Genomic DNA, 17,706 nt, shown 5'->3' with positions numbered 1-17,706 from the left:
AGAAAAATTGTTTTCCTTTTATGAATAGCAAATATAAAAGCCATGCTCAGATAGAATTTGAGAAAAGAAAGGGTGACGAAAAAAAATGACTTTCACTTTAAAAAACCGAAAAGTCAAAATTTTAGCACCATGAAATTATTTCCGGCTATATGATATACATAATACCTAATTCAGGCGACACGCTAGCAATCTTTTTTCTTTGGGGGGATATTAAAATGAAACTAACAAAAGCATGCAATTACATGAGAAATATCTCTATATCGGGGGAGGACTGAAGACTCCCTCATGTACTTGCGAACCGCTTCTAGGTGATATCGTCTGTCTCTGCCGCTAGGTTGCAACTTCAGAAAAAGTTTAAAGATTCAAACGGTCTTAACATATTAACAGTTCTTTTTTCCATTACCTCGCGCCTCTCAAATTAATTGTCCCTTTTCCAGCCTCCATCAGCTGCTTACAAATTAGTGTAAAAAAATATGTAAGTTAAGCAAAGATGCAAAAAAGTGCAAATTTTGTTGAACTCTACATGAAAGAAAATACTAAATTAAATAGACATATTTTTCAACTTGCTGCAGCACTAAGCCACCTGAAGCCAAAACAGCTGCGCACGCTCGTCTTCCGTCCCAATCTATTCAAAGCCTCCCTCTTTACACCCACTCAGGAAGCCCCCATTTCTCTTATTTCTTTCCTTAGAACATTTGGCAATCTGTTATCCCTCATCTGTAGAACGTACCCTGGCCATCTCAACCTTTATCTTTTTATAGCCCTAGAAAGCGGGATTGAGAATCGCACTTTTTGTACAGCCTACTGTTTGAGAAATGGTCAGGCAGTGCTATTTTCAGCATCTTTAAGTATCTATGCCATCTGATTAAAAGTATTTTTACTCCCTGGACTTATCTTAGCTTTATTCATTCACGGAAACTGCGACTTTCTATGATTTTTCTTTTGTTTGTTTTGAAATTATGGAGTTTTTTGGACAGCGTCATATTTTCATCAGTGTTGCCATATTGAACCTATTCAGACAATCAGACTTTACTTTCGTTGTTCTTGGTACTTTAATGTTAGTGGCACATTAAAGTACTTACTTTTGTACTTTGTACTTGTGGCGGGAATCAGGCGTTTCCACCTCGCCCGGCATCGATGATCTTGGAGACCTTCTTGGACCATGTTGAGCGATCTTCTGCCAGCTGCTCTGCAAAAGTAAGCCACTGAGTTGACCATCTGTGTCCGAACTTTCTGAATCCCCCGATAGGTTCAAGGTCTGATTTGGCCAGGTTCCACCAGTTTTTCCTCTGTCCTCCTTGGCGTCTCTTCCAGGAGCTAATAGGCTCGACTAGAAGTATTTGGCGAGGCAAGTATTCTGGCGGCTTCCGTAAAACATGGCCCAACCATTTCAAACGGCGTTCTTTAATAGTGAGCGCAACATCTCTCTGAATATTAAAGTACCAAGAACAAAAACTGCTGCCGCCACTGACAGTGCAGAAATTCCAACATTGCTAGAAAAATTGAAAGTAGGATTTTTTTGCAAATTATGTTTCACACTTAATTTGGGATATTAAAAAAAAAAAAAATTAAAAAATAAAAATCAGTAAAGTAATATTAAGTACTACTATTAGTAGCATTATTAGTAGCATTAAGTACTACTATTAGTTTAATGTAGTTTTTCATTTAAGTGTTTTATGATGATCGCTGATCAAAGTTTATGTTATTTGTGCCTTTCATTTATGCCATTTTACTGTGTTCATGGCCGTATATTTGGCTTTAAAACACACTTCTCTTTCTATCTATCTAATATGCAGAATAATTGTGCCAAACACATTTTGCATGCAGACCCGCTATACTTTACCCCCCTCCCCTAATATGCAAATATATAGCCCAAATTTATTTCTAAAGTAACGAAAAACTAGTGTGTTCTCGAATTTTATACAGCGTAAACTTGAGTAATAATAATAATAATAATTTATTTACAACCCACTTTTATACAAAACAAGCGGAGTAAATTACAGTAAAAAGAAAAAAAAATCAATCAAATACACAAAAACAAAGATGACTTAAACCTTAATCACTGACAAAAACACACGGATAATATTATGGTTTGGGCCTAGGGACACAAAGGCATGTCCTGTTAAATTATTACTAAGCAATTCAAACGATTGGATAATGTCGGTAGCACGATACTTCTCAACAATACGTGTATTACGATATGAAGTGGGAAGTTACAGTAAAAATTTGCAATATCTAAAATAAGCGATAGGCATCTGGCGAAAATCATTCTTATTCAATAACGAATACATTCCACTTAAAAAACAAGACAGAATGGTCACAATATATGGATTACGTTTTAGCTAAAGCTCGACGTGAATATTTTCCACGGTTAGGTACAATTTTCGCATATCCGATCTTCAACTTTTCTTTAACATCTCTCAGAACTTGAAGTCGCAAACAAGTGAGTGTAGAACAAATACTAATTCCTAACCACCATAAACTCGTAACATTGCGAATTACTGAGGGTCCACAGGGCAAATTATGAGCTGATGATTTGGGACTGAAAACTAAATATTCGCATTTATCACCATTCAAAGAAATACCAACATCCCGAAACTTCATAAAAATACGTTGGACAGGTAATGCCAAAATAGACTTGGTCCAGCTTAAAACTAGCAGGTCGTCCGCATACGCAATATAAGACATATCAGATAGATTATAAAAATACGAAGGCTTGATTCCTAACAACACATTTTGAATGCATTATGCAAGCTAAATAGATAAGATGATAGCACCCCACTCTGTCGTACTCCAGATTGAATTGGTATATTACCGCAGTACCCTGTACCAGATTTTAAACGAAGAAACGAATTACTATACCGAAATTTAAGTACATGTATGACAAAAGGGTTCACTCCAAACTCTGACAAAGAGTGCCACATTTGTGCATGGCAAATACTATCGAAGGCTTTAGATAAATCCAAAGCGCAAATATGTAATTCATAACCTTTAGACAAGGCATCATAAAGAGTTGAATCTAAAACCTTATGTGCATGTTGACACCCAATACGAAGTAGAAATCTAAATTGGTTAGAGTCTCTCTCAGTTCGTTCAATAATATATGGGAGCAAAACATATTCAAAACTTTACTAATATTGCAAGCAACAGTGATGGGCCTGTATTAACTGCAATCAAAAGAGTATCTTCCGTGTTTAAGAATCGAAGTTACCGTTCCGCAAAGGAAAGAATCAGGCACCATTGACAAACTTAAACAGAACTGAAAAAGAAACTGGAGCTGAGCGACTAGTGCCGGACGATCACAACGTAAATGGTGAGCGCTAATCCCATCAAGATCACTTGATTTAGACCTAAGTTTAAGCATACAATTAGCAATACTTTTAGTTGAGACGGGAATAACATGACGTTGCAAAACTTAGGTGGCAATAATTTAGAAACTAAACCCTGAAAATGATAATAAACACTATGCTCAATCTTATAAAAATATTTTTATAATGCCCAAGCCAAGACGAATCCGGGATAACATCACTGATCCCTAATGAATCAAATTTGGACGTATTAATAACTTCTTTCCATTGTATTACCCTTTTAGGGAACTCAGCACCATTATATCGAACCAAACAAAGATACCGTTTAAACTCCGCTTCTGTCTTACTCTTTATTTCAAACACTTAGCCTCGCAAGGGCCACCCACGCGCAATCCAGATGCGAATGTAGGGTTTAACATGACTTTTACCGGCTTGAAGACGCGGGTATTCGCTCCATATCCGACTTCCTGATTGGAGTTCAACCCGGACAAGGGGGATAGCCACATCCTGAGCCTGTTTCGTGCACATAACTAAGTGAAGGTAATAAACATTCAGTTACACTCTGGCTTGTGGCGAAAAAACACTCGTGCACTGTACATTAAAAGGGATCTTGACGCAGGACAACAGAGCTGTTAGGGTAGAAATATATAAGGTCCAATTGGCTTTGCTCCACTCTCACTTCATACACCATTTTTTATTAGCAGCACAAGGATGATTAGATGGATCAGCGGTTAGTGTCACAGTAAGGGAAAGGTGAAGGTGGTCAAAATCACGTTCTTCTCCGTCGACATTAACGACAGAACAGGGAACATCGACAGAGCAAATACAATGATCAATATTGGTCAGTACCACTATTATGAATATAACTGTAATTAAGAGCTTTGGGTACTTTGCGGTAACCAATAGGCAACGAATCTAAAACTAAGTTGGTACGAGTAGAGGAGCTATAAATATCACAATTGAATTCACCTATCGTTAGCCAACGATACCCATGCTTTTCAATATTGCATAACAGGGTTTTAAGGGACGAGCAGGCATTAGAAAACTTAGTAAGTGAAGCTAGACGTTTCTGGTCGCAGGGAAGATATACATTTATAAATACAAGATGACGTAGTTGTATTGCCATAATACTATCAGAGGATTGAAATAAGATAGGTGATAAAGGAGTAGCTAATTGTTTAATAACACATGCAAGGCCCCCGGAAGGTCGGCCTTTTGTTTTTCGGACATTGGTGGTAAAAACAATTTAGGGGCTACTTCTTCGTAGAGAGTTAACGGAGATGGCGGGAAGTAAATGATCTTGCCAGAACAAAATGTCAAAATCATTTATTTTTTGATTTAATTAGCCATCTTTATCTTTCGTGCCATTGATATCAAAAGAACAGATTGAGACAGACAACTCGACAGTCATTTCCTAATCATATGTTTGCTCAGGACATCACGCAGAATACGACATTTTAGGCTATACGATGCGTGATTACCCTCACAATTTGCGCATTTTTGATCAAAAACACAGGGGAATCACGGGATGACACATGAGAGCCGGCACAGCGACTGCATTTTGTTGGCTTATCGCATTTGGTTTTCATGTGGTTGGGAGATTGACAGTTATGATAGCAAGGGGGCGGGCGCAGGAATTCAGAGACCCGGAATGATTCATAACCCACCTTGAGCCCGAGTCGTAGGCTATTACTCTGGGCTACAGCATCAGTAAAGGTAATTTTCACAGCCAGGGATTTTCCCAAACGTTCAGCGTCGATGACACCTTCACATTCCTTAAAAACTATCGCCTCATAATTAGCGGGCACCCCCTTAACAATGTCATGAAATTTCTTTGCTTGCATCATGACGTCACAGCTATTCAATACGGTTGGAACCGCATCGCTGAAAATCTTTGCTGCAGATCAAAGTATAATCACCTACGGAACAAGTACTGACAAAACCTATCCTCTTCACACAAAAAAAGTGACCCTTTGTATACCTATGCGAACCTGGGAACTAAAAACCGTAGTTACACAATTCATCCCGGCCACTCGTCGCCTGAATCACGCTCTAGCATAATTATTGGCCGGAGTAAAGTACTTTGGCTCGGAGCGATTAAGTAGTACAACATTTTGCGTCTAGAGGCGCTGAGGTACGCGGGGTCACTTTTGGAGAGTTTTGTCAGTACTTGTTCCGTAGGTGATTATACTTTGCTGCAGATTGACTATATCTGAACAAACAGCTTATCGCCAGAAGGCTTTATGCTGTGAATAGCTTCATGGCCAGGGATTTATTAATAGCAAGAGCCTGTTTTGAAGGGTCGTCAAGATTGGAATTTGGAAAGCCTTAATTTTCCACGGTTTTTTTCCGCGGGGGGATATTTTCCGTGTGGGGGTATTTTCCGTGGCAGGGGGGGGGGGTAGTTTCCGGGGAGGGGTATTTTCCAGGGGATGGTGGTAATCGCAAGGGGGGGGGGGTAAACGCCTAGAACCGTACTAGGATATTAAAAAAAACTGTAGCAAAGCAGTATCTTAATAAAAATATCATTTTATAAATCAGTGTATAGTATACCAGACAAGGTTCTAGGCGTTTATCTGGTACTATATCTGACCCCATTAAGGAGGAAAAGGAGTACTGTTATGGTAGCTACCATTATATTTAGAAAGAGTTAGGAAACTCTTTAAGAGGTATATTAGGAAATCAAATGGTAGGCTATTACTTTGTAGTTATTATAGTCTTTCCTCTAAAAGAGCCGATATACTAGACTGTTCTCAAATATAGCTTGTTAACGATCAATATTTGTATCTCTAATTATTTTCCTGAAAACGGCAATATCGTTTTTACAAAAACTGGCATACTACTATTTTCCGATGGGAAAAGTCGATCTAGATAGGTCGCGATTTTAGGAAAATTCGCTTCCCCCTAAAATTTTCATTAATATTCTGCTGACTGAAATTAGATACCCCTCTGCAGGTTAAAACCTTGGGCATAGTTTCAAGCCATAATTTCTTCGTTAAAAAATCAGCTGATTCCGAGCTTTTAGAGAACACATTCTCCCTTGATAGCCGTGAAGTAACTTTTGGATTCTTAATTGCTTTTCATTAAATGCTATGTATTGCGCCAGAAAATTAAATTAATAATTCACTTACTAGGGGTAAGCTTCGCTCGGTGATTATTTTTCATTAAATACGATTACTCTTAAAAATATATTCGTTTGTTTTCTGTTGTAAAAAACGACTTATTTAGGTCACGACTTTGAGAAAATTCGTTTAGGGCCTCAATTAATCTTGGAAAAACAGTTTTCTTTCACAAATATCCAGACATCCAACACCCTAATAGTTTTACTGTCTACAACATACAAAATAAGATGAAGTTAAAGTTTAAAAGAAAATATAATTCTTTTCACCGAGCGAAGCTTGGTCCCCCGATATTATTTTAGAAAATTATTATAGAATTCATAGTAATGTCTCTGTAAATACTTAAATTTGTTTGTAAAGACACATTTTGTATATAGATACTAAATCTAATTACTTGAAAAAAACTTACCTGTAACAAAAAACAGGAAAATCATGATTAAACCTGCTGCCCGATAAGCCATTTTTCCAGTTTCGAATTGCTAATTCAAAGCTTTGAAATCCTAAAAGGAAAAAGTGCCTTGGTATTACCGGATCTTAATCACTCTAGAGACTGAGCAATAATTATCCAAAAAAAATAATGCTTGATTATCAAATTTGACCTCTTATCAGACTTTTCTAAACGATTCTAATAGATATAAATCTTATCAGCCTTTTTATGCTTCATCAGTAATTAATATTGTTTTAAGTAGTATTAGCAATAACTTGTATGACGCATACAGTTAAGCTCAAATGACATGAAACAAAATTAAAAGATTAAAATTAAAGGAATATATTTATTGCACTTAAAAAATTCATTGAAAAGCTGATAAAAAGATATTTGGATCTAAGAAAAAATTATAAGTTGTTGCAGGAGTGTCAAGTTTTTCCTTTCTCCACTAGATTTGGAAAAATTTTTTTTTTTTTGTCTTTTCATGGAAAAATACTTTTTTTTTGTATTTTCATCAGAAAAAAAATCGAAAAAAAGGTAGCACATTGCCCCAACTTTAAATTAAGAAATTCATTTTGATCTCTCCTACATTTTCGTGAATTGTCCCTGAATTGTCATCGAACACTGCAAGTTTTTTGTTCGTTTTTCTTTTGGAGGGGAAGGGTTCCCCACTAAAACAAAACTTCTATTTCTTATAGAAAATTCCCACTACTAGTCATAATGAAAAGGGGAGATATCCAAGAGTATGAGTAACTTATAAGAGGGGAAACTGGCAGTAGTATCGATAAAAAAAACTATCAACGCCATCTAGAGTGTGGTGACAGTTGGCATTTCTTCAATTAATTTAATTAATACAGTCGGCAAAATTAAGGTAGAAAAGTGTCTGATCTTAGTTCCCGACAGGAAAAATGATTGCAAAGCTTAAAAAAATGCGATGTGACGCCATACATTTGATGGTGTTGATAGTTTTTTGTCAATGCCCGCACCACTTTCTGCTCTTATAAGTTACCCATACTCTTTCGTAGATATTGTAAATGTACTTTGAGTTCACTGAGCAGAAATATATTAGACTCAATTTCCTTTTTTATGACATCAAAGATTTCGGTGATTAGTACTAATCTAGTTTCTTTAGTTAATCTAGTTAATCGATCTCTGAAATCTTTTGAAGAAACGGAACAGTTTCGCAACTTCCTACAAAGAGAAGCGGGTATTCATTCTCCCTCCTTATAAGAGAATTTAATATTCCCATATTCTAAGGTTTTACTATCTACTCGAACTAAGGTTAGAATTTCTCCGGAATTTGAAAATAATCAGTTAATCAAAATTCAAACCAATGGCGTAAATTGGGGGGAGGGGGAGGGGTAGGGCCAAGTTTAAAGCTTTGACGCTTCTAGGCCCAAGCGTTTTTGCCGTTTCGTTTTTACGATATTTTCGGATAAACCTCCAACAATTCGGGGATAGTGGAAGCGCTGAACAGAACGCAACTGATGAATTGACGCCACTAACTGAAACTAATCAGCTATTGTATTTGGAAAATTCAAATTTAAACAAGTAAATTCAAGGAAACAAGTTTCTTCTTTTTCACAGTATCGTATCTGGAAGACAACTACTTTGTATACATTATCTATAATACTTAAAATTATTATATTTTGGTCTTCTAAATATCGGTTTTATGAAACAGGAGCACAGGGCAAATGTCTAGGCAAAGGTTTGTAGCCTTATTGCCACCTATACACATTGAAACCGCAAACACTTTCTATTGGGGATAGGAGCATCGTTTCAGGGGGTAAGGGAGGAATTTGCCCCCCCCTTAGTAATTAGGATAGAAAAAATTACTTTATAGCCCATGCGCCTTGACTATCCGGATATGGACCCATCTCCCCCCCCCGCCAAAAAAAAATGCTGGAGCTACGTCCCTAGTTGAGGAGCTACTATAAACCCCCTAGAATTCAGTCCTATTGAATTTTTAAAACAACAAGATGGAGCCAGGGGGTATTCAGACATGATAAAAGTTACCCTAAATAGAAAGGGCCTTCTACCACGTTTCTCCCAGTTTAACTTTTGGTTGTTGATTGCGCCTTACTGAAAATATTATATTTTCAGTATTGTTCGGTTGATGAAAACATAAACACTTTTTGTTCTTTTTTATAATAAATAAACAATTTATAATAAATAAAACAATTGTAATTATCAATTCGTAATTTGTCGTGTTACACTAATTTTTAGTGTTGTATGAAAGTAAAGAGAACTAGAATGCAGACTTGTAAAAAATTGCATGAAAATACCCCCCCCCCCCCAACCAAAAAAGGAAACTATTTGAAGGCCCTGTTTAGCTCCTTCTTTATTTAATGTCAATTCAAGGATACATTTAGAATCATCAAGAGCTAATAAGCTCAATCCCCTTCAAAAGTTTCCAAAATCGGAGGAGGAATAGGTTTGTGCGAAACGTTTAGACCAAGCCTACAGAAATACTCTTCGATTTGACAGTAAGTTGTAGACACGATTAGAAGTTTTATCTTTTAGGATGAAAATAAAATTTGCTTTCTATATTTAAAAGGGGTCAATAGGTGGGAATGCCGCCACGATATCACAGCAAAGAAGTCTACTTTGCAAGGGTGGGATATGGAGGGTTGATGAAACAATTCCTTTTTTAAACCAATGTTTTCTTAAGACTAGGTATTTATAAGATTTACTGCGTCCGAGCTACTGAAGCGGTAATGCCAGTTCACGATGAAACTGTAGAGGGGAGCAAGGATTTTTTAATGATATACAAAAAAAATATGTGATTTTCAGAATATTTGGGAGAGAATAATTTAGCTTTTTTCATTTTTAAGGAAAATACCAAAAAGAGAGCTATCAAAAATCCCTCGTTGGCACTCCTGCTTTGGACACGTTCCGAAGGTGCCACTGCTGCCAATTTATGAAAAATTAGGGGCAAGGACTTTTTTCTCTTTTTTTAAGTGGAGCCCCAAATGAATGATATTTTTCAAAATCTAGGAGGGGGCATTAAAAAAAGAAAATCCCGAAAACAAGTTTTTCCTAATACCCACAATTTGTAACCCTGCTTTGAAAATTATCTGAACGCGCCAGACGGTTTGACTACTTTACAATAGAAAAATAAATAAATTTTCCGAAACTTGCCAAAAATCAAAACTAAATAATAATGTTAATAACTGATTTCACGGGCAAAATACCTTAGGTACATTTTATCCGGTGATAATAAACTAATTGTAGAAACCCCGGCACGGCGAAAAGTACTGGTTTATCTGAATTAAGTAACTGTTGTTAATTTTCGCTCGGTTGATCACATGTTTTTTATAATAGCTGGATGAGCTTGATGAACGGGTGAAACGGTAGCTCTGTTGCTTTGGATATATAAAGAAGATTTTGTAAAGAATTGAAGTATGAGAAGGACTTATTTATTGTGTCAAGGTTTATGCTCTCTGTGCAAATTTTTGGTATGGTGTTTTCTCCAGCCCTACGGTAATAATGTTTAAAATATATAACTATAAAATTCTGAAAAAATAGCACTTCAGTCAAAGCTGAGCTTGCTTGAATGCTTTTTTTTATAGAATTAAAATTGTTTACTAAAATCAAGGCCATATCCAGGTGGGGTAGGGGTTTTGAATTCCCTCTCGCCTCGAAATGTTTATCTGACATAATAAAAAATGAACATAAACAAATTTTTGATGCGTTTAAGAAATTCAGTACCCCCCAACCCGAAAAAATCCAGGATACGGCCCTGACTAAGATCCATTGATTTCCAGGGCACTGGAAGATCATTGAGAGTCTTGTATATAAATCTTTTCTTTTCTACAGGCTACTTAAGGAATTTTCTGCTCCTATTCTTTTTTTGTTGCGGTGGGTTTGGGTTTTGAGTAATATACTTCCCCCCCTGTCTTAGTAGCTTTTTTTAGTAGTTTTTCATGATTCTAGAGTTATAAGAAAATATTGCGAGTCAGCTTATTTGAACCAGTTTTTTATATGTATGGTGCATAAACTGGGAAATAACAATTGGTTTTTATTTTAATTTTCGATTTCGCCCTTTAATTCACTAAAAAAACTTTTTTTGTAGGAGTTTGGTAGGGGAAGTTTTTGTAGGAGTTGTGGTTTGTACAAGATTTGAAAAATTCATGTAAGAATGGTACAATGTCTAGAATATGTATTTTACAAATGTTTTTCACTAGAACACATTTTAACAGGCGTGGCAAAGATAATTAATGCAGGCTTGCCTATTTACGAAAACTTAGGGGGAACAAGAATTTTTTTTTTTAGTTAAGATACAAAAAAAATATTTTTCAAAATCTAGGAAAAGCCATTTTTTACTATGTTTTTCAATGAAAATAACAAAAAGGGTAAATACGCTCTGAGACCACACAGGCCATACATAGCGCATAATAAAAATGGTTTTTCAAAATCCAGGGTTGGGGATTTCAAGAATTCTAGGAGGATGGCAATGGCCACCTTCTGCCCATCCAAGTGGTGCCCCCGAGTTGGTAGCACTGAAAAACGACAGTGCTTGTGGTGATGACAGTTAAAAACAATAACACTTTTCGCAATGACAGAAACAAAAAATAATGACGTCCTCTCAATAGCAGGTAGATACAATTATACTTTGACCAATGACAAAAACAAAACAATTACGATAATTTTTTCCGTGACATAGGAAAAACAGTTTCATCGGTTTGCTGGTTATTTCTAACAATGTGTTACGAGGTAATAGTCTTTTTTCTGTTTTGAAACTCGTTACAACTAGTGTTATTTTGCAGTAAAATTTGGAAAAGGCAGTTTCAAGTTTAAACGAATGACAAATCGAAAGCCAATTTGTCCTTGACACCTTGTTATTTATGCGGCTCACAAATACAAAAAAAAACAGTAAGGGCGGGGTTCTCAGTAGTTTCTGCAGTTTCTGCACATCACAGTCTATATTCTGTCTACTGTGCTGCACATGTTACATTTTAAAATACCGCAACTCTGGGTTAACGGCAGAACTTTATCGCAAAATTTTGTAAAGCTCAGGTGGTAAATTTACTGAATTACATCAGGTGGTGTATTATTTGCTGAATTACAAAAAAAAATTACCAATAATATTGCAAATCTATGGGATGCTCAAATCTCTTTTGGCATGGTTATAGGTGCTTACCACCCCAGAAAATACCCCCCCCCCCCGCGGAAAACACTCCCCAGAAAATATCCCCTGGGAAATAGCCCCCCAGAAAATATTCCCCTTGAAAATAACCTCCCGCAGAAAATAATCCCCCCGGAAAATAGGGTTTTTCAAAATTTGAGAATTGTATTTGAGTTGTGTCTTCTTTTTTTTTTAGTTTAGTTGAGAAGTGCTAAGGAAAGTGAAAAAGAGGAATTTGCACACCATAAGTATATTAAAAATTTAGAAAAAAGCCGCAGTTCAATTTCTTTTGAAAAGAACTTTATATTAAAGTATACAAAGTTCTGTGAGAGCGGGCGCCTAATAAAAAAAAGGAAGAAAAAAACAAAAAATGGTAAACGTAGGCGAAAAATCATCAAAATTAAGCTAAAATCATATGGTATCAAAAAGTTGAAGAAGGTTTAGCTTTCCTTTGGAAGGATAGTTGGCTTTGGGAACCAACAAATTCTTATTGTTTAAGCTTTTACGGACGAAGGTGTTGTCAGATTCTACGATTTAGTTTTTCTTATCTTCGAAGTGTGAAACTGCCACAAATCACCATTAACAAATAAATTAAACCCAAAACGAATATACCTAGTCAAACTCAAAACGAGCAAAAGTTAACACGAATAGGGCTAGCAATCCCTGCGCATTCTCAAGACCTGAACATAATTTGCACTTTACTAGAAAAAACAAATAACCGTGGATTGTTAGTTTAATATCCATATTAAAATTATTAAAATTTTCTCTGGGCTGAAAATTCCTCCAGACAATTCCCCTCTCCTGCAGAAAGCTCCCCCAGGAAAAGTACTCGTATGTTTTCCGCTAACAAATAATATCTGTAAGTTATGGACTAATTACAAAACTTAAAAAAGGCACTTAAACTTCTACTATGGGGATCTCTGATGGTTTTGTAGTTATGGAGGGAGAGAGATAATTCAAAGGATGCATTTTAATGCTAAAATATCCCAGCTCTCATTGAGCTATCAGATAAATACAGAATTAGTTCTGTGGGAGAGATGAGGAGAGGGTGATGTATTTTCTGCGTTTTTTCCACAGGATTCATTTTCCGGGGAGGTATTTTCTGGGGGGACGCCAGCCACCCTATTGCGTATATCTTTGGGTATCATTACTTGTGCTAAAATGTTTCGAAGAATGGCTAGCAAACCAGACGAGAGCTGCATACTTTTTCGTCTCGCCATTTCCACAGCCTTACGCATTTGTCAATGTTACGTCTACATACGTCTCTAGATCTTTGGTTGAAAGTTGAAACAAGTATATTTTGGCAGCTGTTAGAAGTGGCCAAACATTCTTAACCCGGAGAATCAGAGATGTCTAAAAATAAATTATATGGCGAGCCAAAACCTAAGATATTAGTCTTCACTGACAGGGGTGTCCAGTATTTTTTTTTTTTGGGGGGGGGAGGTTTACAAAAGGGCTTTTATTTTCGGGGGGGGGGACGGTACACAAAATGAACTAAAAAACGTATAAATTATTTTATTCATGTTGTTACGAGCCGGGCAAATATTTTGGGGAGGGGTAGTTCAAACCACCTAACCCTTTCCCCCTTGGGCCTGTTCATAGGTAGCAATGATGAACTCGACTGGGAGGGGGATTACATCCCTGGTAGGGGATTGAAGAAGTAGCGAACATTTCAGCGATGTTTTTTTCTGTGCTCTTCTTTACTCTGTCAGTGAAGCCATTTGGGGGCGAAAAATAACGATTTTGGCCCGATAAAACTAGCGAGTAGGAATGTTGATCCAGTTAGTCAATTGATTAAAGCTACCGTATAGGTGCTTGTATAAGTCTCGCGTTTTAGGAGTTAGTTTCAGTTTCAGTCATGAAATTAAATTTTTTAAACCATTTCTGCCATTATGAAGACTGGTGCAAAAAAGGAAGAGTTACTTCACATATTTGGCACCGATTGCAGAGACGTACCAAGAAAAATAGCTCAGACCCCTCGAAATTTAATAGTTTTCTGAAATTCTGGGCACTTCTTATTTAAACAGTGAAACAAAGTTTGTGTTTCTATCATGCTCTCCCCCCCCACCTGCCGGAAAAACTGGCTGCTTACATGCCTGACGGATTGAAGTTTTCACTTATATATTGTTTTCAATAGTAACATAGGACCGAAGCAAGGTAGCTCACACTTACCTAGGCTAGGTTTTATTTATTTATTAATTCCACAGTAGGTTTTATATAAAGCAGGTGGGCCCCAATTTTGAAATTACGGAATATGGCATTTCAATGCTTTTGTTTGCAGATGATATTGCATTGGTGGTAAAATCAAAAAGAAGACATACAGACAAAATTAGATCCTTCTTTGGATTACCTGGACCTCAAAAGGCTGCATCTAAATAGTGATTAATTATTAAATTTGAATTAATTTTTTTTTTTAATAAGCTAAGAAATAACACTAAGAAGTCATTTTGGTTTTCAGCAAGACCACATCCAGGGGGGCTGCCGGGTTTGAATCCCCCCTTGGCGAGATTTTTTCCTGACCGGTATAAAAGTAAGAAAAATACATATAAATAAATTTTTGATGTATTTTGTAAAAATTTTTTGCCCCCCCTGAAGAAAAATCCTGAATACGCCTTTGGTTTTCATCATATGAAAAAAATTTCAACCACTGTTGCAAAAAGCATAGCAGTCATGTTCGCTTGAACAAAATTAACAGCTTAAGAGAGGCCAATAGCTTAAAGTGTTCAATTTCAAAAATAATACCAAATTTTCCTTACTGTTGGACCTGGCTAAGCCAATGAAGTCTTTTCAGCTCCAATACTGATTTAAACGAATACACGGTACCTTAATCTCGTCATGAAAGAGGCTTTACTTTTATTGAGAAAACGAAGGTATATAGAGATTGGTGGCCGGCGTTCTCCCCCCCGGAAAACAACCCCCACGGAACCCCCCCCACTGGAAAATGCCCTCCCTGAAAATACCCCCCTGCACGGAAAATACACCCCCTCCAACGGAAAATACACCCCACCCCCGCACGGAAAATACCCCCCCCCCCCGCGGAAAAAATAAGGCTTTCCAAATTTGATTGAGTTTTTGAAATTTTATTTTTTCTATTTCCGTAGGGGGAAGGAATTTTAGTACTTGTGTATTATGCGACACTCACTCAAGTTTACGCTGTATAAAACTCGAGATCAAACCGGTTTCTTCGTTAGTTTCTTTCATCTTAACATGAGACAAGACAAAGACAAGTGACAGAATACCTAATTATATATACAGTGGTTTGAAGTCAGAAAACAATTCCTTCATGGTATGGCCGATTTTCCAATTATTAAGTACTATTATTAGGTTAATTTAGTGTTTAATTTAAGTGTTTTATGATGGTCGCTGATCAAAGTTTATGTTATTTTTGCCTTTCATTTATGTTATTTTACTATGTTAAGGGCCGTATATTTGTCTTTAAAATAAAATTCTCTGTCTATCTATCTAATATTCAGAATACTTGTACCAATTTTGCATGCGGACCCGTTATACTTTAACCCCTTCCCCCCCTAATATGCAAATCTATAGCCCAAATTTATTTCTAAAGTAAGAAAGAAACTAATAAAAAAGCTGGTGTGCTCTCGAATTTTATACAGCGTAAGCTTGAGTGAGTGGCGCATAATACACAAGTCCCCCTACGGAATTCGTTCCCCCTACGGAAATAAAAAAAAATAAAACCCAAATAAATTTCTCAAATTTGGAGCGCCTTAATTTCCAAGGGGAAGGGGGGGGGTTTCAGGGGGGCAATCGCCAGGGGGTAAACGTCGAGAGCCTTATTTGAAATCAGCATAAAAAGCCAATTCTGTTGATGCATTAGTCATTGAAAATTCTGTTTTTTTTATAATTTCGTTTGCTTTTTGGCAGAGCCATACCTTACAGTTCGAACTGTTTTATGGAATAACGACCGTGGCGCACGAACATGGGCATAACGACAGAAAGCGAGATTGTTCTTCTTAGAGATTTAATGAGTATGCTAGAATACCAAGAGACCCAGCGTTGGGGTGTTGGTAAAAGTGCTTCGACCCGTTTGTGTTTCTATACAAGAACTAAACAGAGTTCGGGTAAAGATAATTATTTGTTAAAAATTATCAATTAAGTATATAAAAATTTTGATTCGAATGTGAGCCAATTGTCACTACCGTTTAATTGGACGGAATTTACTTTTCCACCTAGATCCCGAATCTACCCCTGTGCGATATTTTGGGGGAAGGTCAGGCATATTTTCTTGTTAAGTGCAATGAATTGGTGAATTTAAGGGGGAATTTTGTTTAATTGTGGTAATCTCGAGCTGTCATTGGGGATCCTTAAATCAACGTCAAGACACACAGTGTCAATAGGTAATCTTATTTTAAAGACCGTAAATATAAAGTTGCATTTATTTGTATCAGTGACGATGTAAAGTTTGATTGTATGAGTTTTGTATGGCTTTATGTTTATCAGCTTTGAAATACACAGCTTTCGTCAGCTTGTATATATATATATATATATATATATATATATATATATATATATATATATATATGGAAAACTTTTGGCTCGTTTACCTATTAGCTAACAAAAAAAGTCACCATGTAGCCTATCCACATAGCCTGTCAATAAGCTAACAAAATTTTGTATATATATTCAGATGAACAGTTAAGCATCAGTTTTTCCAATTTGTAATTCTAATCCGTTAAACTTAATCTGATTGCCGTATCTGCCATTTAAGTATGCCATTTAAGCAACACACAAGACTAGTTGGCTAATAATAATGTATGAAAAACAGATTTGTAACTTTAATTATTATATGTCTTCTATGGTGGACCAGCGGAAATATGATATCTAGCAATGCGTCAAAATTTTGTAACAGATTGAAGATTTCAAGAACAGATGCGTTGCAAAAAAATTTTTAAGTAAGAACAAATAAAATGATACATTCTGTCACAGACGTAGGGGGCAGAGGTCCTCTAAAATCCTAGAATTTTCCGTATTTACAAGCTGTTATTATACAAATTATCAAATAATGTTTGTTTTTTGTTATTTATCCCCCCCCCCGAGGACAATTCCTGCGTAAGAGTCACCATCCTTTCATCTTTTTTGAATGTTCAAAAATAAATCATAATAATACAAAAAATATTATCACGATAATATCTTCGTTATAATTCGTTTTTTTTCCTATAATCATTATAAAATATATCCTTTTGATTTTATTGAGTTTCGCTTGTGGTAAGTTTCCGCAATACAATCACATTGTTTCAGAAACAAAATGTTCAATAGCAGCACCTTTTAAAATATGATTGTTTCTCCTGTGTTTCGTGCAAAACTTCAAGCCAGTAAAAAAAAAAAATTTGATTACGAGAAATCCAAAAACTTTTTTTGTAATCCCTCTTTTCCTCTGTAATCCCTATCCATCTGTCCCCCCTCACTAGTAATCCTTCTGTTCCTTTGCGAATCTACCATGGTTTACCATTGCCGAAGAAGTGTGCTAAAATATTATAATTCCACTGCTGTTGGCAATTTTGATTTCTTGGGGGGGGGGGGGGTCATGGGATTGGTAATCAAAAGTTCTGCTGCCAATTTTAAGAGTTAAAGTGATCGGTGGGTAGATACCCTCTCCCCCACACACGCACGTCGTATTTTCCCGAAATACACCTGATATAAATTTTGAGATGGCCATTTGTTGTCGTATAAACTTCAAAAAGGGCTTTTTCGATTTGAAATTGAAAG

At 36.3% G+C, this 17,706-nt stretch overlaps 1 protein-coding gene across 1 annotated transcript in view; it reads right to left on the bottom strand.

Annotated features, from left to right (window-relative positions):
- The window catches only part of LOC148946445 (carbonic anhydrase-like), a 98,236-nt gene that overhangs the window by 54,613 nt on the left and 25,917 nt on the right, over window positions 1-17,706 (bottom strand). The window contains exon 3 of the mRNA XM_089098469.1: window positions 6,837-6,927. Within this exon, the coding sequence (XP_088954595.1) occupies window positions 6,837-6,888 (52 nt within the window). The 5' untranslated portion in view covers window positions 6,889-6,927. The remainder of the gene's footprint in view (window positions 1-6,836; window positions 6,928-17,706) is intronic.

The sequence above is a fragment of the Artemia sp. Qi Xiang Cuo genome, chromosome 12 (assembly GCF_049724085.1).
Source record: "Artemia sp. Qi Xiang Cuo chromosome 12, ASM4972408v1, whole genome shotgun sequence".
Classification (NCBI taxonomy): domain Eukaryota; kingdom Metazoa; phylum Arthropoda; class Branchiopoda; order Anostraca; family Artemiidae; genus Artemia; species Artemia sp. Qi Xiang Cuo.
The sequence above is the reverse complement of the archived record's forward strand: the minus strand, read 5'-3'. Positions and strand labels throughout refer to the sequence as shown.